Source organism: Catharus ustulatus, chromosome 3 (assembly GCF_009819885.2).
Source record: "Catharus ustulatus isolate bCatUst1 chromosome 3, bCatUst1.pri.v2, whole genome shotgun sequence".
Classification (NCBI taxonomy): Eukaryota; Metazoa; Chordata; class Aves; order Passeriformes; family Turdidae; genus Catharus; species Catharus ustulatus.
The window spans coordinates 4,670,301-4,694,692 of NC_046223.1; the positions used below are offsets into that span (position 1 = coordinate 4,670,301).

The 24,392-nt window shown below is 39.7% G+C and overlaps 1 protein-coding gene across 5 annotated transcripts in view; it reads left to right on the forward strand.

Moving 5' to 3' along the window:
* The window catches only part of PLCB4 (phospholipase C beta 4), a 190,076-nt gene that overhangs the window by 160,582 nt on the left and 5,102 nt on the right, over positions 1–24,392 (forward strand). For all 5 annotated transcript variants that reach the window (XM_033054226.2, XM_033054225.2, XM_033054228.2 and 2 more), the window contains 8 exons: positions 2,146–2,195; positions 2,316–2,381; positions 6,839–6,954; positions 10,647–10,722; positions 15,731–15,906; positions 21,046–21,147; positions 22,301–22,358; positions 22,791–22,877. In XM_033054226.2, the coding sequence (XP_032910117.1) occupies positions 2,146–2,195; positions 2,316–2,381; positions 6,839–6,954; positions 10,647–10,722; positions 15,731–15,906; positions 21,046–21,147; positions 22,301–22,358; positions 22,791–22,877 (731 nt within the window). The remainder of the gene's footprint in view (positions 1–2,145; positions 2,196–2,315; positions 2,382–6,838; positions 6,955–10,646; positions 10,723–15,730; positions 15,907–21,045; positions 21,148–22,300; positions 22,359–22,790; positions 22,878–24,392) is intronic.

Here is a 24,392-nt window from a genome sequence, read left to right on the forward strand (position 1 = left end):
GAAGGCTTTCAAATGCAGGGTTTTTTTGGTCTCAGATTTTCAGTAAGAGTTAAATCACTTGTGTTTTTGAAAACTTCAGCCTCTATCTGTGTCTACATCTGCTCCTGTCTCATTTACTAGACTAATGTTGATACCATATACTTGAGCAGAGTCTTATGCTTCTAAGAAAAGAAAAAATTCATATTCCCTGAGGAGATTGCCTACCTTTGCTTCCCCCATCTTTTTTTCCTTTTACAATGTCTGAGCATTTTCCAGTCAAATTCACCTTAAAAGCCAGAAAGTCCTTTTCAAGGCAAAGGAAATCTTATCATCCACAGACATTATTAAGAGCGATTAACTACAGTAATTTCACAATTATAAGCTGCACCATTTTGACTAAAATTTTGGTTTGAACCTGAAGTGCAGCTTATAATCAGGTGCGGCTTATGTATGGAGAAAGAACAAAAAGTTGCTGTTTTAGTTTGGAGAACAGGTGTCTGCTAAGAAAGGAAGGAACTTCCCTTTGAAATGGAGAATGTAAACCCCCTCCCTCCAAATTATTATAATTTTGAAATAAAGGGGCTTTCAGGCAAAGATATGGGAATTAGGAATAACAGTTCTTTACTAGGGAAATTAAAATAGAAATACAGCACTACAAAGAAACAAACTCTAAACCCTGACAAAGTCAGAATACAACCTGACACCCCGTCAGGCAGGATGTTGGTAGCAGTCCCATTAAATGATGGCTGCAGTCCTCTTGCAGTGACAGATGTGGTTCAGTTGGAGCAGTGCTCCTGTACAAGGTGCAGTTTCCCTCCAGAGGTCCAGTGGTGATGTGGAGAAATCTGGTTTTCCTCTGGAGTCCAGTGGAGAAAGGGGCTCCCTTAGTGTCCCAAAAGCTCTGTTTTTATCTTGGTAAGAAATGTTGGGCTCTTCCCCCTGGCTGGAGCAACTCCCAATGGGATGCAGTAATTTTATCAGTCCCACAGTGGGACTCAATGGCCATTAGCAGAAAATGACTGGCTGGAGGAAGGGTGGGTTGTGAAAAGATAAAGAACAATGCCCTGCCTGGTTTCAATGGATGGCCCATTAGCAGAATATCTGCCATTGAGATAAGGATCACTGCCCCCACCCTCAACAGATGGTGATAGAATAGATACCTTTTATCACACTCTGTATTGTAACCCAAGACAGTTGCCGACACCCAGACGTGCATCTTATAATCAGATACAGCTTATAATCGTGAAATTACTGTAAATATATTTGCAGTGTATTTATACAGAGGCAAACATTTCTGTGTGAAACCTCAGAAAAACCTAAAAATTACAACTCTCCTGGCATTGTATTGACATTTTTATTAACACTTACACATAGGATGTGCTTAGTAGTTTTTAAAAAGCCTTTAATATGTCACATGGCATTTATTAAAGCATAAACATTAAATGAGATCAGGTTTTGTTTGCATTGCAATTAAAGTGATCAAAACATTTTCATTCATCTACATAGTACTGTTAGTCTTGTGTGATTGAAATTTCATTAGAATTTTCACTTCTTTTGGTTTTCTGTTTCGCCTTCATTTTTAACTCTCATTTAGTCTTGGGGCACGCTTCTGCTCCTTTTCCCATAGCCTGGTATTAAGCAAAATGCAAATTTTATTTTTATTAACACACAGGCTGCAAGATAATTTTCCCTCCTGTGTTTTAAGCTGAGGAGAAACACACCTAGTCTCAGTTTTGTAGCCATGTAGAACCCTACCCAAGAAACCTCCCCACTGGAAGAAGTGGTGCCAGAGCAATCTCCAGCCAAAATTCGGAAGTTGTTTTAATATTCATAAATGGTTTGCTGTGTTTGCAAAAAGGAATTTTTTCAATTGTTAGATTGCTGTGTTTTGACACTTCAGTCCAGAATTGTAAGAGATTAAAATGCACTCATTGATTCAATTCTTTTTCCACAAAGCAGTTGATTGAAACATGGGAAATTACTGTATCTTAGGTATATATTGATGAATAGTTTTCTCATCAAACTGTGAGTATTTTTTAATGTGGTGAAAAATGTTAATTAATTAATTGCTAAGTTAAATGTAGGTTGCTGTGATAAAACTCAAATTTTAAATATGAGATATACTAGTGTATGAAGTTTTAGATAACTGTATCAATACCTTTCCAGGTATAGACCTTATTCCTCAAGTGAAGATAGAAGATTTAAAGCAAATGAAGGTAAGTGTTCACACAAGCTTTTCAGGACGTGCTCCTAATTTTTTCTTTTAAGTAGCCAGGATTTTACCTGGTTAAAGTCAATATGGTCACAGAAAAATTGAAAAATTCCTCTTTTTTCAGGCTTATATAAAGCATTTAAAGAAACAGCAGAAAGAGCTGAATGCCTTAAAGAAGAAACATGCCAAGGTATGATCATGAAGAGTTCTCTGAGCCTAATTGAAAATAGTTGCTCACTAGCACAGGCAGTTCCTAATTAAATTATAGGGGAAGACTAAGGAATTGTAGCTGGACTCCCAGGAAAGGCTACAGTAGCACATTTTCCCTTTGTCAATGCTCTGTATGTCTGCCTGAGACTTGGTGCACATTATAAACATCCAAGGCTCACCTTTTCCAGTGATGATTTTGTCTTGCTCCCTCTTGCATGACTTATTGACAGGTAGCATGGAAAAACAAAGCAGAAAATATGGGAGGTGGTGCTGCACTGAAGACAGGTGCTGGAGAAACTGCAAAATCACCAGAGAAAACTGGGATTTGTAGCTGAGAAATGAAGAGCCCTGGTCCTCCTCATTTATGTCTGTGTTAACCACTTTATAGTCAGCTTTTTGTTGGCAGTGATACCACAATTGTGTGCATCACTACCACAAGTATACTTCATGGCAGAAAAATCAAAGCCAATTTTACCCTGCCCTCTTTTATTAGGGAACCGTTACTTTTGTTACAGAGTTATAGTAAGTGAGGAAAATATCTGAAGTTCTGACTTTTGCCAAACACACAAATCCATTCTGGGCTTTGGAGGCAGTTGCTCCCTTTCTCTCTTTGCTTAAAAAACTCCACTGCAGATCTGATGGCATGTGCTTGCCTGGGCATTTCTAGTATCAGTCTTTGTGTTTAATTTCATAATGTTGCTTGGGCATGGGACTCTACAATGAAGTATGGAGAAATTACTTTCAATAATTGGCACTTTTTTGGGGTTCTTAGTATTGAAAGCCATATAAGGAAATTAAATAGTTACATTTCAGCCTCCTTACTGATTATGCAGAGGGGAAATGAGTGATTTCTGCATTTTTGCATTGTGTGCAAAGCCTATGCTCAAAGAAAAGTGTCTAACACTTTTTTATATCAACAGATTCTAAACCTTCATAGGGCTTCTTGGGGGCTTCTAATTTTTAAACACTATTTTGTCATTTAATTGGTCAACAGCCAGCAATTTGCTATAGAAATGGTCCTGTGATTATGCAGAAAATAGACATACTCAGGGGTCTCTCCCCTCAAACATGTGACCCAAGGATATGTGAGCCAATGCTGTGCTTGCTAATATTAAAAAAATGATCCATCTGTTCAGGCTTGCTTCCTCTAATCTGAGGAAAAAATTGCCAGCCATAATCTAAAAACACCCTGCACTCAGAAAGGCTTTCAGCGTCAGCTCAAGCACAGCTATTTCATGTCTGAGCCAGCCTGTATCCTGCTGCTCCTAAGTACAGAGTGTGAGCTTGTCCTAACAACAAAGTGCTGGCCTAGGGCATGCCTGGCAAAAGGCTCCAGCCAGGAAAGCTCCTGGAATTCAGAGAGTCTGAGCAGGAAAGTGCAGCCATGTTGGCTCAGTAGTGATCTCAGGGCAGTGCTCAGTGTGCTCATCACTGTTCTTAGTGCATTTTATCTGGGATGGAGCAGAACTCTGCAGTTGGTTATCCATGATCAGCCTGTGTTTGAAGCAGGCTGAACCTAAAAGCACCAGAAATTGGCTGGCTCTCATTTAACCATAGACCCTCCAGATATCTGGAGGAGTAAGTAGGCAGAAGGGAATTGTTCTGATACTTAAGGAAAGAAAAATCTAATGCTTTTCCATCTGAAATTGGTTTTGGAAAATGCATTGTAGCAAAGAAAAATTAAGTGGTGCCAGGCTTCCCAGCACACAAGACTCTGTTGGTGTTGTTCTTTCATGGTGTCTTCCATTTACTTACTTCTCTTCAGCATTTCAGCTATTGGCTCCAGCAGCTCTGATAGCATTTTCCAAAAATCCCTCTGTTGGGGTTGCTGAAGAGTAGATGATGGCTCTTGGGAGCAAAGAACATGATCCAAACCTCAATCCAGTAGGAAGCTATCAGCTGCTGGTACTGTAATATTCCTTGTGTTTGACTTTTGAAAAACAGTGGCAAATTCATGTAAATGCCACCGTTTAAAGAAAATCTCATTGTTAGCAATAACTTCTCTTGAATCTTAGCTCTGGTAACCTGTGCTTTTTGCAATTGTAAAAGAAAATGTCCAGTCACTTCTGCATACTGTGCAGAAATGCTTTTCTTTAAACAATGCAAATATAAAAACACCTGCGTTTGGCTGCTTTTGAGGTCATTTCCTGCTGACATTGCCTGAAGTAACTTTAATCTCCCAGTATGAATTAATATTCATATCTTATATTCAGCTACAGAACAGCTGATGTTCTGAATGATGATGACCTTTAGTTTATATCTCTTCTTTATCTAGTTATATAGTGAGTACTCTTTAGGGGAGTGATCTGGGGTGGCATCACAGGCAGGTGGGCAAAGAAAAGGACATATCCCAGTCAATCAGCTTCACTTTTTAGCAGCCTGCTTTTATGGGCCCCTACTTCATTTTAATACTTTTCAGAGCTGTCAGGTAGTTTCTGTGCTTTTTGGGCTAGACAGAAGAGAAGGATAGTGAGGGATTACCTTGATATATTCTAGAGGATTGTGGTGTACAGTTCCAGCAGTTTCAGACAAAACAGGGGTGGTCACAAGTGTCCCTTGAAGAATTTAATATGGTTCTAGACAGTGACGAGAATTGCATAATTATTCTAAATCCCCAAAGTCATCTCCTACACATTCATGTTGACATTGAAAATATGTACTGTTTGAATTAAAGCCTAGTAAAAAAGAACATCTAAAAAAATCTCCATTTCACACAGGAGTACAAAAGATGATAGGACTGTAGACAAATAAAGTTCTGCAAAATGGATTTTTGAACTGGAAATGTTAGTTGCTTCTTTTTATTTCCTCATCCTTGTATTCTGTAATGAGAATCCTCCAGACCTTGGTGCACAGTATTTATGTTGCTTTAGGGAGATACTGGACAGGAGTAACAGTTTGTATAATGGGAATTTATTTCCTCTTCCCTTTAATAGACTGAACTGTGATTTCTGCACACACTCACTGTTCCCAAAGGAACAGTATATGACTCTTTATTCTTTTCCCATGGAAACTCTTGCTGTGATTTGAGTCTTCTTGTACCAATTAGGTGACCTCTCAGAGCACTGGCAGAACTGTGGCTTCAGTTTGTAATGACACATAATTTGTGAATATATTCATGTGAAAGGCAGATTCAGTGGGCTTGAGGAAATCATGAGAACCTACCTGAGGGGAGTTTTACCTGCAAACTTATTCTGAATCAACCTAGAACATGTTAGCAACTGAAACTTTGCTTTTGAAAACAAAAGATGCTAAAAAACCACACCCATATTCCTTAGAACTTTGACAGAAGTTAGGGCAGAAGGCTCACGCTTTGCAGAGTTTGTTCTTTTATAGTTCTGCTCATTCAGAAGGGAGTGGGTAGTTTGAGAGATGCTGTCAGTCACTTCACCTGTGGCTGGCTGATGTTGTCTAGCTCAAGTCATTCTTTTCACTGTCCCTATTTTTCCCTGCCTGGTTACTCAGTGTAAACATCCCTGGTGAGGGTGGCATGTTTTCATATTGACAGAGTCTATTTGTTTCCCTTTAAATCCTCTGTGGAACAGCAAATTCAGTTCCCCACTCTGAATACAACATTTGGAAGCTTTAAGTGTTCCCTGGGGATCTGCTTGGCAGATGTTGGAGTGCTGGGGTACAGCCCCATGCTAGATTTTTGAAAGCATTGCAGCATTTGTGTTAATATTTTGGTAAAAGTAAGTGTAAAATATTTAATTAGCATTTTTAGAGGAAGAAACAGTGATAAGGCAAAGGTGTATAGAAAATAGTAATAAAGAGCAGTAGAATAGCAAGTGTGGAAAAGATGCAAGAAGAGCTATAAAAAATAGAGATAAAGTCCTGGATGAAGCCATTTTAATTAATGAGGTTCTTTTTGCCATGATTAGATAAAACGTAGGGCAATTGGGTATTAATAAAATGACATAAATGAAAGAACCATTTTTCCTATTGTAGTGTAAATTCAATATTTGCTGCTCTCCGTGCTGGTCAAATATTTGCATCATTATGAGCTGCTGTTCTGATAAAGGAAAATATAAAGTTAAGTTGGATTGCACAGCTTGCTTACACTTGCTAAAGGAGATGTCTGGCACAAGGTGGGATTTCTTAGTGGTGAGAGTGCTGCTGTCACTGGGGATCGTGGGCCAGATCTTTAGAATTGTGCTTAAATGGACTTTATTGCAACAGATGATTTTTTTTCCCCTATCATTACTTTGTTTAAAAATGTACCATATTTTTAAAGTTCACTGCAATTTTTAATTTTTCAAACAAAGAAGAAATGTTTTAGTGCTTGTGGTGGAATACCTGGAATGTTGAATACCACATGGCTAGACCAGACTAAATTCCATTGTCAAAATTGTCTGTTTGTACACTGATATTTTTTACATTATAAGAAAATGTAACATCAAAAATCCAGCAACCTAATGGTAAGGTCCTACTGTTTTCCAGGAGCACAGCGCCATGCAGAAGTTGCACTGCACACAAATTGACAAAATAGTGGCCCAGTATGATAAAGAAAAAGTATCATATGAGAAAATGTTAGAGAAGGCAATGAAGAAGAAGGGGTAAGATATTAAATTATTTTTTAGACTTTAAATGGATTTGCTATCTTATGCTTTTGTGGTTTGGAATAAAGCATTCATAAAAAGTCATTGCAGCTTGAACCAGCATCGTACATCAGCCTGAGAATGAGCTCTAGCAATGGGCCTTAAATGTTGGATTCATTCTGCCTTTCTCTGGTCTTCTGCTATCAGAATTTTAAAAGTAAAAGCAAAGGATTTACCTCAAATTTTTATTTCTGTCTGGTCTGGTCTCACTGCACTCCCGAGGGAATGTAACTGTTGTGTTCGCTAAGGTCCTCAACAGCTGTAGTGACCAGAAAGTAGAAATGTTTTGATTTTAGGGCTTTTAAATCCTGAATGTTTGAAAATAATAGACTTTTGTTGTGCTGTTGAGTTGAAGTTTCTTTTTGACAAAAAAACTTACAGTCCTTAGCTGGGATAAATGAGTCTTACTCCTTTGACTGGAGTGGAGCTGGTTTCATTTGCACAAACTGGTGGCCTGGGATATTATCTATGTGAATCTCCTGTTTGTCCCAGAAAGGTTCCTGGAAGATGCTGATGGCTTTAATAGAATGTCTAATTCTAGTTTGGAATTAAGTAGCAGGACCTGCTGTTGCCTTGCTGCTCAGCAGCAGTTTCTTCTCTCCCCCTTTCACCGTGTCACTGGAATTTCATTGAGACAGCAGGAATTGCTTTAGTTCCACATGCAGCTATGCTAATAGTTGCTCTTAATTTCATATTGTTGTCATCTGGCAGTAACAGCTGGCAGCAACTCATTCACTGAATACTGAACATAGATGCCTGTTTGGCACTGGATTCTTCCAAGAATCCTTTTTCTATAAATTATTTTGAATGGTGGAGGATTTTTGAGTGTGCATGTTGTAAACTGGCAAAGGAACAGAAACAGAACTGTCAGAAGTAAACAAGGTAAGGAGAATTCTTCTCACTAAATTATTGAAGGCTCACAGTTCATGCTGTACTATTTTTCTTCAGGACGGGAGAACTGTAAGCAGACAAATACTTATAATCTAAGGAGTTTCTTCCAGAAAATTACTACTTCTCCAAGCAGAGAGGGGACAATTGCAGGATTGATTAATTTAATGTGGCATTGATTCAATTTCATTGAATATAACACAGCTGGATTTTTAATTACAGTCAGATTATTTACTACAGCAGCAGAAAAGTGAAGTCAGGGTATCGCACCATAATTATTGCGGGGGAAGAAAGGTTTCCCTGTGTCTGGTGTTTAAGAATCTCAGTGCTGCTGTTGGCCTAAGAAGGAGCCAGTGCCTCTGCCTGTCCAGACAAAACAGCCAAGGAAGGTGTGTCAGAAAGTTAAAGGTGGAAATGGCTATTTCTGTGCAATAAATATGGGGAAGTTCTGGATAATGATGCTGTCCAGATCACCCCAAAATGGGACAAGTATCAAAGCAATCCATAATTTGATTCACAGTTTCAGATCACTTCATTGGCTACTTGCAGCATCTTTTCTTAATTTTATTCTGCTTCTTGCAATGGACACCAAAGCTTTCATTATAGTTTCATATCATGAGTTAAAAATAAAATTGGAAATGACCACTCCAGAAGCAGCTTCAATGCAAAGCCAAATACTGTTCCTTACCACAGTTCCATATTTTCCATGGACTTCAGAGCTCTCAGTCACCTGATGCTCTTTCAGTTTTATATTGAATTAACAGCCAAATCAAAATCGGTATCTGACAGACTTTCTGTTAAAGCACTTTTTAATGCCATAGCAAAATATTTTAAGGGCTAAATATTTTAAATATTTAATACCCACCCTAGCTATGCAGAGTATTCAAGGACATGCTTTAAAGTAAATACATTTATTGGCACTTACAAATTTTATTGAACTTAAATGATCTGATGAATCCAGAGTCCAGGGGTCAATGAGTGCAGGACATGATCCATTTCCTTGGCTGTCATTCTGGAGCATTTGCAAAGAATAAAAGTTGTAAGAGAACTTGTAAAACATGTTTTCAGGCATTAATATTGAAATTGTCAGATTATTTCTTGATAAAAAGTCCTTTGATAGGTGTAAAGACAACTTTCTCTTCTGTTCTTGTTATGCACTTTTTTTGTGGTCCATTTCTGCCACATGGTGTGACAAATGCCAACTACATATTGTTCAACAAAGGAGGATTTTTTAATCACATGCTAATTCACTGACAGATGGACAGGATTTTGCTCCCTGTGCTATTTCTGTCATACGCTTGAAATGCTTACAAATCTCAGAGAGGCATATGGGGATAGGTATGGTTGTGTTCCCATTCTGAATTGGAGTCAGGGCACGTAAAGAGCCTTCTGATTTATTGGAACTGTCCAGACATCCAAGTGTGTCTGTGTGTATGCCCCGGGATTGGGCTTTCCCTGGGTATTTGTTCCCAGCTGTGACTCCATGGTTCCACCATGGGCTCTGCCACTGCAGCTGGGGGCAATTCCCATTTTTCCCAGTGTCCAAACTGGCTGGAAGTTGCCTTGGAATATGATGAAAGCTGCATTTCCAGAGAAGGGATCAGCTGGTGGTTTGGATTTCTGGGAATCTGAAGAGTCCAGTGATTGAACTAATGAATCTATTTTGGGATAAAGTATGTCTGATTCACACCTAAGAATCAGTGTCTTTCATACAGATCAACAAATCAAATGTCCCATTACAGCCACACCCTGATCAGTGTGATCAAAGACACTTCTCTTTCAGCTCTTGGGTTTTTTTCAGACAGAGGTAACAGTGCTCAGAACCTCTCTCTATGACTTTAGATTGCTTTCAAAGTGTTGAATCAGTGTTAGAAATATCTACAAAATTTCCCTTGCTCTGGGTAGGAAATAAACGACTGGTGGCTTTTAGGAAAACAAGACACACTATTTTCAGTAAGGGCTTTCCTGGTACTGTTTGACTGTTAATATCCATCAGTTTAGCAGTACTTTGATATGAAAATAGGATTTAAACTTGTTAAAAGTTTCATAAATCTCCTTTTCTGGAGCAAACATGGATTAATGTTACTGCAGTCAAGCACTGACCATCCTTATTACGGCCAGCTGCAGCTGATAAATGAACGTGTCCCTGTCCAGACAGTGGAGCTGCATCACTTTACATCAGTGGATAATCCAACACAGAAATATTTACAGTGGTGTCCAAACAGACTTCTCTCAAGGCATTTATTTCAGGCCTCTCCTTTGCAGCCTATTCACTTACTCTCACAGAGGGGCGCCTACACTTCAAATTTAGTACACCCAAATCACCCTGTGACAGCATTTTCTCTGCCTCAAACTAGATATGAGTAACAAAATTACTTTTAAAACAAGGGTCTAAAATCATGGCAAGGCACTGAATACGTCTATAAGTTTTCAGGCAGAAACTGGTTTCTCTTGGCAAGGTATTTTAAGCCTGGAAAAGGAATCAAGTGTCATGAATGGAGATGCCTGACACATCCTCAGCAACAGAATAATTGCTGGGCCAATCTAGAATTAATCATGTGGTGTTTGAATTGACTGATCATTAATCCAACAGTATTTTGTAAGTTGTGAATAGATTGCCAGAAGAAATAATTTCATTCCAATACGGTGCAGCACTTCAACTTTGATTAACATTTTAATTAGTAAGTGCTGACTGAATGGGGAGATGTTTAACTTGTGGCACACATTTGCAATTTTTCTTTTTTTCTTTTTTTTTTTTTTAGAGGAAGTAATTGTGTCGAATTGAAGAAAGAAACGGAAATTAAAATTCAGACACTAACATCAGATCACAAATCTAAGGTAAGCGAACAGCCAATTTTAATGCATGCAACTTCTGAAAGAGAGATTTTGAGACCCAAGTGGTAGTTAATTTTCTTGGAAGCATATGAATAATTTTCAGCAATAATAACATGTTGAAAAGAATGGGAGTAATTGAGTGTCTAAAAGTGTTTCTTAAAAAATTTTTGAAAGCAACATCAATTTCCTGCTGTTTTGAAATTTTTGAAGAAAGGCCCATATTCATGCCTTGTGAAGTGAAACTGGTCATTTGTGTCAGCTCTAGTTAAAATAAGAGAATATGTGTTATATGAAATTTGGATGCTAAATACATTCCCAAAATACATACATAAAGAAGTTTCTATTTTATTTTCCACCATTGTTGCTGTGGCCTTGGTACTCTGTTTCTTAGGGAATGAGGAGCCAAGTTGCTTCTGAAACAAATGAACAAATGCCTTCTTATTTCTAGTGTTTGGGTTTTTTTCCTCCCATTGCTTCGTTTCTTTGTTTTCTCCAAGGTCCTGGGGAATCAAAATGCCCCGGGACTCGATCTCAGCTAATTTGGAAAAGCTGCCCTCTCAGTTGTAGATGTTGCAAAACCCCCAAGGATAAAACCTAAAGTGCTCTCTTATCTCCCCATTTTCTTCCCCTATGAAAAGTCCAGACCCCTTTCCTTAAATAAAAGCAAATTTGTTAAGTTAAAAAATAAAAAAATTCATTCCTCTCATAGTGAAACAAACTCTCTGATGAGCACTGGCTCCCAATCATCCAGACATAAGCTCCAAAACTCATTTGAAATTACATTACACAGAAATTTATTTGCTCTGATCTCTCTTTCACCTGTGTCACTCATAATCTGAAGTTAGATGTCATTTGTACAGAAGGGACATCCAAATGTTCATTAATCTTCCAAATCCAAAAAAATGTAACTCATGTTCTCCCTTCCCACGAATATATTCAGTTTCTGAGCCCTGTTCTTTTCAAAATCCTGCTTTCAAACTGGTTCTCTTTAATTTAATCCAAACCCGGAAAAAAAGATTGATTTTTATTTTCCATTCCCATGTCAGGTTTTAGGATGACATTTTGAAAAGAGACTTAAATGTAAGATTTGAAATGTTAGACTTCAATACAAGACTTGGAATTCCAACCTTCTGATTATTGGATAATTCCCAAGGAACTCCTCTGCAAGTCATCCCCCTCTGAGGATTCCTCTAATGGTTTTCAATGTCCTGCTCACTGTGGTTCCATCAAAATTGTCCAGATTATTTACCAACCTGATTTGTTTCAACTGCTGTGTGCGGGACCTTGAATTATTCCTGGAGATCATTCAAAGGTTTGCAAGCAAGGGGTTGGAAAACTGTGCTCAAGACCATAGGGAAATTAACTCTTATCTTAGATGAAGGTAGGTGCAATTAAATTAGATTAAATTCTGAGATGCTGAATGCATTATACTGATACAGTGGGAGTTTGATTAATTAACAGTTGTTCATCATTTCTCAGCATTTGGCCCACTAATTTTGATATCAGATTGGAACATAATTCATCTTTAATTACAGCTCATGTTCTCCAGTACAGCTCTGTGCCTGTACACACCTTTAGCACCAAAGAGACCTTTTCATCTACAAAACTCCTCCTGTCATGAGGAAACATCCAGCCCAAGTTTGACATAAAATATTGAAATTAAATCTGAATGTCCCAGCGTGTATTTCACACACAATTAACCTAGCAAATGCAAATTACTCGCCTGCATTAAGAAAATAGGTCCCAATATCAAGCAGGCAGAGGATGAAAAGGAAAAAAAAGGAAAGATTACTTCAAAGATCATTCCTGCTTGAACTTAGTGACTAAACAAACTCCTTGCATATATGCTGTGCAAAAGAAGGTTCCTTATCAGGATTTTAATTAGTCTCATAGGTCCAGTGTAGGAACAGATGAAAGGACAGGCTTGCAAACTCAGTCTGCAGAACAGGAAAGAGAGAAGTAAGCTAATGGTTGTTTTTCCTATCCTTTAGGACAAGCAACACTACTTAATAGCAGAAAGTAGGAGAAGAGCACAGCCCAGCAAAAATTAAATAGTCATTTCAACTATGCAGGGATGTTCTCTGAATTTACTACAGCTGAACTTTGAAGCATATCACAGATCTGCAGCAGAATTGAATTTCAGATGATTTAATGGCCATGAGTTCTAAGTTTTTAGGAATTTGAGTCAAACTGGGTATTTTAAGTCTTGTAACTGGTGTTTGGCGCATCCCTCACATCCTTCTCATCAGGTTATATCTTGCTGTACCTGAAATGAGACTTCTGCCTTGGTGGAGATGTAATAAAAAAAAGTTTCTCTTTCGCATCCCTAGAGGAAAGCTTCTTTTACAAGGAGGTGTATCTGCTTCTTAGACTGCCTGCTGCTTCTGGAATTAGCAGCACATCATAGCACATCTGTCCACAAACACAGGCAGGGTGTTTTTCTGATTATTTCTTCCTTCATAGATTAAATACTTTATCTAAGTATTGCCACACTGTCACTTTGCAGGGTTTTTCTTTGGGAGTTGGACTCAGTAGTGCTATGAGGCATGCATAATAATTCTATGCACTGTATCAGTGCACCTGAGATTCAGAATTCCTACCTTCAGGTTCCTCTGTGGTTTACAACATTCACCATTTAAAGACAATTATCACATTATTTATTTGCAATAGCCCTTGAGTCTTTGTTCCTCTGTGTTTGTTCAGGCTTTGTGAACTCTTTGCAGTTGAGTCACAAAATACTTACTTGCACCATGGCTTCCACTATTTATTTCACTATTTTATTGCCATGCTTCTTTTTAAATGCAAAGTTCATTTTGCCTTTTCTCTGCAGTGTAAGGAGGCCTTAAATAAAAGCAAACTCTTCTTTGTTTACTGCAATGCCTGTGGTGGTGATGAACAGTTGGCCTTCTGCTCCCTGGGCCACATAACAGCACTTGTCTTTCTGAAATATTAATAATTTCTAGCACTGTGACTTTGGGAGGTTTCTGAGGGCACTGTCTCTTTGCTGCTGTGCTCCAGATTACACCCAGGATTTTGGACTGATCTATCTACACCCTTTTTAATGCAAATTGTGAATGGAGCTGACTCCATCTGGAAACTCTGCATTGAAAATAAATATGGAACATGTTTTCCTAAAACCTTCAGCCATGACTTTTAGCTCTCCTAAGTCCATCCTAGGTCTAAGCCAAATGAGGTCACTGTTGAGAGGAGATTAATACAACTTAACTCAAGTGTCGTGGTGCTTGAGGCCCTGGAGATGTAAGAGGGGCATTTCCAGAGAGTGTCTGAGTGATAAATCCTGCTCTTCAGTTACCCACATTTTTCTGTCAGCAGTATAAGGAGTTTGGGCTAAACTTGGCCCAAACTGAAGCATCTTTGGTGGTGCCAGAGGTGATCTGGGGTGTTTGCTCCTCAGCCTCTCACATCTCTGTCTGAAAAGTTAATCTTCCTTCACAACATCCAGGGTTTTATTTGTACTCATTTTAAAACTGAATCCTCATGTTTTTCAGGCTCTGAAGGCAGTACTTATGAACACCTTATTAAAAATACTACTCCCACAAACTGCACCATTTCATAGTTGACAGGCTCTGGGCTCACTAGTACACTTCCCCACATCCACAGAAAGGAGCATGGCTCATTTTACTGGAGGCACACTGACTCTTAAGCACCCTGATGAATTGGACCTGTGTTAGTCATACCAACTTCTGCCTCAAAAGGATTTTGTGTTTTCTGTAGAAAATTCCATGTTGATCTCTATCAGCTGCTTGTACCTGTTTTGATTTGAGATCACTATTTAGCTATAGTTAAGTGCAAACCTGGCTTTCAGGTAGTAGTAATCACCCTGATCTATTCCAGAATTACTCACTTTTTTATTTCATTAGTTTCCTTTTTTATTGGGCAATGTGAGCTTTAGATAAGAGGCACTTCAGAGGAGCCTCTCCAGGGCAGAATGGAGACTAGGGCTGATAAAATCTCCACATTTTTCACCTTCACCACTGTGTGCAAGACAATCTGTTCTTCATTATGCAAGCCCTAGCTAAAATATTTAGCTGGGGTTTGCCTAATTCTCTCATTCTCTCACCATTCTCTCACTTTCTAAGCAAAATAATGGCAATTTTTGTTAAAAAGTGTCAAGGTTGCTTTCTTAGAAGATGACCCAGATGTTACTGGTTGTAGTTGGAATTATTACCCAAAGATAGATTTATTGGGAGGCACATTTTGTGTACTATTTATGGAAAAGTAGGATAGCATGTCAAAATACCCAAAGATAATCATTAAAGGTTAATAAAACATATCTTTCTATTAGCTTCTTTTCAAAATCAATGAGCATGATATATTATAATAACAACTCTAGTGATTTAGGCTTCTTAATACTGTCTCTTGGGAACATTCCAAAACTTTAATCTCAATATTCTTATGAGGCTTGGGAGATAAGCAAGAGAAGAATACTTGTCAGATTCCCTGCTGACTTAATGAATATAAAACAAAGATGTGTAGCCCATCTTTAGATTCAGGTTGTACTAAATACATGATTTCTCTGTAAACGCTCTATGTTTGTGAAACTGTCTCCACCAAATCAAAGGCTTTCTTTAAGCCCTCAGAGAAATCCTGCTCACTAGGTTTTTCCATTGTTAAGTTCAGTACTTTCAATATATATTTTTTTCTTGGCAACAGAAGTGTGAAACTGTATTATTATTAGCTCGGTGTTAGAGAAGGTTTTAAAACAATGGTACTACAGTGAAGAACTTATTTACTCAGTCAGTCTATTCAGGGCACTTTAGATAATAGTGTCTTAACAGTAGGAGTTGGTTTACATCTTTTTTTATACCACCCAGCAGTGTCCTCAGTGGCTTTGCTACCTGTGAAGCAGCTTCACTTGCGCATCTTCATTTTTCACAATTTAGCTGTGTTCTTTAGAACCTGTTTTATGACTGTCTTTACATCACCTTCAGCAGCAGGAGGAGTTGCTCTGTCTGGGCGCCTCTAACAAAGTGGTGTTACCTCCCCAAAGGTCAAAGAGATCGTGGCTCAGCACACCAAGGAGTGGTCCGAGATGATCAACACCCACAGTGCCGAGGAGCAAGAAATCCGTGACTTGCACTTGAACCAACAGTGTGAACTACTGAAGAAACTGCTCATTAATGCTCATGAACAACAAACCCAGCAGCTAAAATTTTCCCATGACAGGTGAGCAGGGCAGTGCTGCCTGTTAACAAGGGCTTGGTTTGGGTCTGCTCTGGGTAGTGCTTCATTTTTTTGCATTGACAGCTCCTGTACTGCTACCAAAGGCGCTGGGCTGAATGCATGGCAGAAGCAAAAGAAACAACTATACAAGAGATAGGTGTCTGCCAGGAAGGGTAGGAACTTCTCTTGGAATGGAAAATACTACCCCCTTCCTTCTGAATTATTGTAACTCTGAAATTACGTGACTGTCAGGCAGAGATGTGGGAAAAGCAGTGCCAGTTCTTTCCCAGTGTGTGTAACAAGGCTCCCAAACAGCCCCAGCACAGCCAGAGCAGAGCCCCGGTCCCAGCTGCTCTCAGCCGCGGGCGCTTTCCCTGCGCTGCAGTTCCACCCACAGCCGGCAGGGGGCGCTGCTGGCTCCGGGCCGGGCAGGGATTCCCCTGCGCCAGCAGGGGGCGCTGTGGCGCAGCCACATCTCCCTCAGGCGGCCATGGCGGGCGGGATGGGAGCACAGCGAACGGCTGGAATGGCAGGGGAGAGCAGAGCCCAGAGTGGCAAAGGAAATGGAGCAGAAACTCTGCAGCTGCAGCAGGAGCCATGGGGATGTCCTGGCAGGCAGAGGTGTGGGCTTACAGTGTAGTGAAAAACCCCTCTGAAGCAGTGGCAGTGGGAGAGGCTCCCTGAGAGAGGCAGGGACCTCGGGGTCCTGGGGTTTCCCCTGAGGCACCCCAGCAGATGGTGAGGGTCCTTTCAAATGAGGTCAGGTATTTAGTAAAATCCCAGTGCAAGAGCTGCTCTTAGGAGCAGAGCTTACTCGTAGTAGGAGAGTATCGTTGGAGACAGAACCTCGCAGTGGTGGCAAATTCATCCCAGAGCAGCCACAGCCTGTCTCCCCTTCGATCCCAAGAGCGAGAGGAGACGAGCCCAGCCCTAAGCACCCCTCAGCCAAAATCTCGGGTATCTCTGCCCCTCCAAAAGAAAGCCAGAAAGCCCCTCAGCTACCTGCACTCTTCCTCCACCTTAGCCATTTTGTTCCTCTTAAGTACCCGGTCATTATTGTCTCTTAGCAACAAATAGGACAAAATTCCCTTAGAGAAAGCAGGAGGAAAAAAAAGCCTCCAACAGGTACAGGAATGGGCTTCTTAGCTGATTTAGATACAGTAATTTCACGATTATAAACCACACCATTTTGACTAAAATTTTGGTCCGAACCCAGAAGTGCAGCTTATAATCCGGAGTGGCCAATATATGGATGAAGTTCAGAAATTTGTGAACCCGGAAGTGTGAACCTGCAGCAGCCCAGAGCTGAGCCGGAGCCCTCCGGGGCCACCCTGGCACTGGGGCGAGCCGGTGCGGTGCTCAGGGGGGCTTCACTGCTCGCCAGGTAACTTTGCCGCCTGCGGCCCCTGCCACTTCTGACAGCCCGGGGCAGGCAGCAGGTCCCCAGCCCACCCGGCCCTGCTGCCCTCGCCCCCCTGGGCCACACCCTCCCCTCACCTGGGTGAGAGCGGAGCTGGCAGGTTTAATAAAAGTGAGTGATTTTTCTCTGTATTTTTTTAGTTTTTAGGCTGCATTTAAAGGCTACCCCGATCTGTGAAAAATGTTTGCAAATTGAGCACCTACCAGTAAACCCCGTGATTCCGCGATTGTTACTAATTCATTACTTTGTCGCACACGGGTCCTTGCTGCAAACAAAAGTGCGGCTTATAAGCCGGTGTGGTTTGTATATGGCCAAAGAAGGAAAAGTTGCCAACACCAGGAAGTGCAGCTTATAATCATGAAATTACTGTACTCTAAACCTCCTTAAAGGCAGCAGGTGTGATGAAGCATTGGTAGTTTGTGTTGACTTTACCCAGGAACTTCAGTTTAAAGGCTGGAAACTGAGAAGTATCAAATATGGAAATATCCTTTGGAGTTGCTGTCAGCTGTGGACTCGTGTTTATAGCACTGGTGGCTGTAGGAAAGATTCATGACAAGTGAGGTCAAAAGGGGTTGCAGAATAAGCTACATTGATGTGTTATCTTCATACAATATCCTGCTACAATCACACAGAAGATGCTACATGACACTAATGCTTTTGTAATTAACCATCCTGCCTATTTGAAATAAAATAAAATTAAATGCACATTATAGTCACAGTGCTAAATATGGTGGTAAGCAGAGGAATAATTTTTTTATCCTGTGTTCAGTTATCCAAAGCAGGCTAAAAGCACATGGACATAAAATATGAGTGTACACATAATATATATTCATATGTAATTGTCTTCAGCACCTTTCACATAAAAAGCATGGGGGGAAGAAAATCACATTTTAAGAAGGAATTGAAGTTATTGTTTTAAATTCCTGAGTGAAAAACCAGCTTATCTTTGCATCAGAGAGAACACATGCTGGGAGCTGCAAGCTTTTCATCCAACAGAGAATTGTCCCAGCAAAAGGCTTGCAGTGAGTTCGTATTTATGTTCATCTCTGTGTTAACCCATCTATTCAAGCTGTCCTGCAAAACATACCCAGTCAAATATGGAGTCCAAAAATTGTTAAATTATTATACAAATTTGTCATTCAAAAATAATCAGCCAGAGGAAGGTCCTTGGTTCTGTACCTCTAAGTCATACTTGGCTGCATCAGCCCAGGAAATTACATCACTTTCTTTTGTTTTGAGTATTTTTTTCTATCCTGCTTGAAATCATCAGAATGCTCAGGAGATAATTGACTATGGCCTGTAAAAGTAGTTTTTCTATTTTCTTTTCCATACATATTTCCACATTCTCTTAACTTTGCTAGAAGCTGCCATTTCAGGCCACTAGCATATGTACACTAAGGCAAAACTTAATATTTTTAAAAACCTTTTTCTCATCATTTTAGTCTTTGGGTTTAGAATATCTGTATCTGTATGTTGTTTAAATATCCCTCTATTATTTCTTGTATATGCTTCTTATATTGTTAGCAATGGATTTTGCTTTCTTAGAAATCATTTGTGTTCAGTCCATATATTGCTCCGTATTTAAAGCTACTAGGAACCAGATCTGAAAATTTACATCCTGATAAATACCAAGAACTCTCTTTGCTCAGCGGTCCCAGGAGTAACAACCTTTGATATTCTTTCTGCTTTATTCATTGCAATTTAGTGTGTTTCTGCTTATTTGGGGAATTATGTGCAGACTTCCCTGTTAAAAACAGATTTAAAACTGTGTCTGAACCTATGAATATTTCAGAAGAATTTGGACTATGAAATATTGAAATGTGAATGATAATGCCCCAAAGAGATATCACACTTCATAATTTGTAAACTTTTTAATGTAATGTATTGTGTGTGGGAGGACATGTATTTATCTCTAGGGACCAGGAGACAATATCCATAGGAAACACGGAATCTGTGTGAGGTCAGCGTGGGAGTGGAGCAGACTCTCAGCAGGCTGTGCTCACCACTTCCCTCTCCCTGAGCTGGGTAATGAGTTGGATATCACAACAGTGAGCACAGAGTTGGTGGCAGAGATCAATAATCTAAAATTATGCAGTTGCCTGCTGTAGGAAAGGTGCTTTCCCTCCACCTGCAGCACAAAAAGCAATTTCTGTCTGTGCTTTGGGCTCATTTAAAAACAAAGCAAAAGGCAGCAGATACCACTAAAAACCTGGAGCTTATTGAGCTCCAGGGGTGCTGAGCCCCCTGCCTCCCCAGACTGAGTGGCCTTGGCTGATGTGGATGTGGTGGTCCTGTGCAGTTCAGAAATTGGGGACATGAGGCTGTTATTCACAAGCATTATGTACTCCAGATAAAATAACCTGAGACAGAGAGAGAAAATTGTGTGGTGGGTTTTTTTAATAGAAGAGATTTCTATTTATTCAAACAATACTGGTGTCAGAAAATGGCATGTTAATGCATTTTGATGTCATCTAAATATATATATAAATTCCAATGATAGACTTACGTGCTTGAAGTTAAGTATCCCTTCAAGAGACATGTTTGTATAAATTTCAGAGGTGCAGTTACTATGACTCAGTAGGGAATCTGCAGCTAAATCTTGCAGTGCCACATTTTTCAGAATCCTTCTTTGTATTTTTTTTGCCTTTTCCATCCTGGCTTATCCACTTCTTCCAGTTCCAGGAATCACCACTGCTTGTGGGAGGGAGAGTGTTTTTGCTGGAGACAGCGTGATGTGTTGGCCCTTTCAGCCACCTTCATAGCCAATGCCTCATTTCTAAATCACCAGTGATGCACAGTCATCCTCTAATCCTCTTAACTTCTTTCATTCTAAAGTTGTATCTGATGCAAACAGGCTAAGTCAGTTTGAACACCTACACTAACTTTTTTCATATCCTTCAACACAGTAATCAAAACAAATTTCAGCACTCCTCATAAGACAGTGTGCTGGAAAATCACTTCAATTTCAATGGAGAAAATAAAAGCTTTTATTTGGAGAAAGGATTGTTGGAATGAAATGTGCTCTCAACATATCATGTTTTTAGAACCAAGACTAACTTTTGCTGTGATACCACTGCTTTTAAATCTATATCCAGGAAATGTTCAACTTTGTGAACTCCTGGAGGGGAAAGAAAATGAAAAAGGCACCGCAGTTCTTCATTAAATTTTTTTAAAAAGCTCTCTCAATTCACAAGAAAGGCTAAAAGGTTCATTGAGCCAGAAGGAGAAACCAAACGCAAGCCTGACCATGTCCTAAACCACTCTCTTCAGGCCCACAGGCCCAAAGCATATATTTTTACAAGTCTACCAGCTCACACTACAACTAGCAAATTTTACTGTGGATATTGCTGTTGCCTGCTGAGGGCAGGATTTGTAAATTTTTTTGGCAGTTGTAAAAGACAAATTGCATTTTCTAAATGTCTGATAGTAGGTGGTAATAGGACAACTCATATAATGGGGAGGGAGTATTTTACACCCTCTTACAATATTCAAAGTGTAAAAATGCTTTGAACATTTCAGATTATATTCTCTGAAAAAAATGGAGATTTGTGGATGCCTGCTCAAACTGTGTAAATTCTACCCAAAGGAAGGGAATTTTAATGTTATTTGCTCCTTCTTCTTCGTTAATACTTCAAGGAAAAAGTGACCACACAGTGTAGAGGAACCCAACTTCCCCAGCAGCTGCATCTTAGGCATTAATGACTGTGTTTGGTTTTGCCCAGGGAAAGCAAGGAGATGCGTGCCAACCAGGCTAAAATATCCATGGAGAACAGCAAAGCCATTAGCCAAGACAAATCTATCAAAAACAAAGCTGAAAGAGAGAGGTGAGTATCCCTTCCTGACAAGGGAAGAATGCTGTCAAAGGCTGACAGGGGAAGTCATGGATTGATTCCATTAAAATCACAGTTTTATGTATGGAAACAAGGTCTGAAGGATGGTGATGGATATATTTTTATATGACCATTTTAGAAAAAAAATGTGATTTTCTCATATTTGTCCTTTTAATAACTCTGATGCCCTGATCATCTTTGACTGACTGGAGTTAGTCCAATCCCAGTATTAAATTTTAATTATTGTGCTTCAAGAGCATAATATTTTTTTTTGCTTCTTCAGTGAAATGAGGGCATGACTGAGAAGGGAGTAAAAGCAGAATCTGCATTATGATGTCTTATAAGTCTTTGGGATTTCCCCTTCACTTTGGCCTTGCAATCTGGCTCATTCTTTCCTTTTTTACATCCCCTTCTTGGCACTGGGCTGGTTTGGTCCCAAAGCCTGAACCTGGTCCTGCTGAACCAAGTCCCTTGAGTGCTGCACACTCCCAGCTCATCAGGAGGATGAGTTGTCAGAGCCCTTGGTAACCATTTGCTTTGTAGTGTCAGACCTCACTAATGACTCCAAGATAAATCTGTTCCCAGATCTAAAAGCACTTCTGGTTTGTGGGCTGATTCAACTGCTCGAACTATTTTTGTTCTCTGTCATGGCAGGAATCTTAGGAAGAGACACTTAAGTTATTTTATGTAACTATTAATTGTATATTTATATTTTTGCATAAAGAACAGTTTTAAGAAGCTTGCAGTATTGATAAGTTTAACTTTGCATATGATCATCAGATTTTTTTCATTACCACTCCAAAGACACACAGCATTTTTTATATACCAGAACTAACAGTAGAGTACAGCAAGGGATGCACAAATTAATTAAACAATTCTTTTTGAAGTTTTAACCACCACTCTTGAGTAAGGAAAAAGCAAACTTCATTCACAACAGTCAAGTCTTCAATCATACTGCCAATATACTTGGAAATCTCTAAGTGTAAAGTTCTGTAGCCAGAGGATTGTATAATTTGTCATTAGTCCCACCTGGTACAGGTAATCAGAAAACAAAATACACCTTAAGAGTTTGTGATTCTCTCAATTGTAGCTTTTGGGTTTCTATTTTTCCAATGAGTCTTCATGGAGAACATTTGTATTTTTTCAGGCGAGTCAGAGAACTGAACAGCAGCAACACGAAAAAGTTCCTGGAAGAGAGAAAAAGGGTAACTATAACCTTGACAAATCACTGGGCACTGTTTCTGGATATGCTTTTTCATTCCTCTGTGCTGAGAATCCAGCTCTAGTAGATTTTTGTCTTTGCTTTGTTGCACAAAGTTGTAGAATAAAAGATCTGACATCTATACAAGCTATTTTGAATTAACAGAATTACTGTTCATTCCTATGTGTTTGCCAAGTCTATGTATTACATGCAATATGTATAATATGTATCTATAAATTATATCTGATAATTAATAATATAATAATATTAAGCTTTTATTAAGATTGGATGATATACTAGGCCTCCTGTGATGTTTTGTGCCTCCTTAATGGGGCAAGACAGCACATATGTGTGTATCTTTCAAACAGGTTTCTATTTTACTTGTTAATAATGTGTTATATTCTCCCCCCCCCCCATTATTTTCTTTCAATCACAGCTGGCAATGAAGCAGTCAAAGGAAATGGATCAGTTGAAAAAAGTTCAACTTGAGCACTTAGAAGTCTTGGAGAAGCAGAATGAGCAGGTATCTTGTTTTAAAGGCTTAAGAGAAAAGCAAGCTAGAGAAAACAGTAACCAGAGTCAGGCTGAGTAGAATCCTTCAGAATACAAGTCTTTACCAAAATGAGGACTTGTTTGTGGCCACTATCTACTTGGGGAGTCAAAATGAAGAGGTGAGGTGACTTAAATGATGATACAGCACCATGATGTTTGAGCTGAGCCTGTGGGAGCTGAACTGCTCAGCCCGAGTGCCATTTCAGCTGTTCAGCCACACTGATACTCGTTAGCCAGATATGACAGTCATTAAGGACCCAGCATATCCATTTTAATTACTCCCCAAAAGCAACTCAAGCAAATCGGTTTCCTTCTTTTTGGAACTAACATTTCTAGTACTGATTGAAAAATTAGAGGTGAAACGTGCCCAGAGCATCTCTGAGCTCCAAGAGACAGTGAGTTTGCACTGAATTCTAGAGATGTACAGTAGCATGGGGAGTTTTATCTGTACTAGTACACTCTTTCCTAATTAAAATACCTTATTATTTTCTGCTATTTTATAAGCCCTTTTTTTTTTAATTGAAAAACTTCTTGGCAAGGAAAGGAAAATCCTAATCTTGTTTTTGGTGGAAGTAACATTGTGTTCTGAGCAGTTCCCTTGCTGAGGGGTTGAGCCAGAAGAGCTGGAATAATTGCGTGGACTTGCAGTACTGCACTTAAAAATGTAAACTGCAAGGGTTCAGTGCAGCAGTTCAGTGAGGTGAGAGAAGGGGAGCATTTAATACCCACTACTTTCCATTTAGTACCCATTATTGTTAAGGATTATGTACTCACTTCCTTGTTTGGTAAATACTCAGAACTTGAACTCTCTGGAAGACACCATAATACAAATTAAAAACATCCTGCAGAGAGATAGAGGAGGGAATGGGACCGGCAAATCTGGTATTTGCACTGTCAGGAGAGAGCCCCAAAACTGCAGCCTGGGTAACTTCCAGGGGGTGACAGCATTCTCAGATCTCAGGGGGCTGCTGCTACTCAGCTCCAGCCACCATGGCTCTGCTGATCACTCCACTTCCTCCTGGGTAACAACTGTGAGTCCCACTCTGATCCCTCACAGGGTTGTTGTAGATGCCATCTCCAACATCCAGCATGAATGGATCTGTCAGTCAGTCTGCTCCTGAGCCGTATCTAAAGGCAGGGAGGCAGGACCTGAGGGAGGAAATTGGGACGTGGAAGATGTGTAGAGTCACCAAAAAGTGATGGGCTTGATCCAGAGCTGTGGTGTTACCAGTTCTTTCTTTGCATTGGCTTCAGAGAGCTTTGTATCCATTTTTTAAAATACATAAGGGGAGGAGAAAATTATTCTGGTTGTGCTTTTGACCATAATGTGATAACCACATTCTGTATAAGGGAGTTGGGATAAGGGTGAGTCACTGAAGGTTCACCTCTTTGAGCAATTAGATACATCCTCACCTGGGCTTACAGCTCTGCAGCTGCATGAGCTTACACATTTGCCATTTAAGTCAGATAAATAATCAGTTATTAA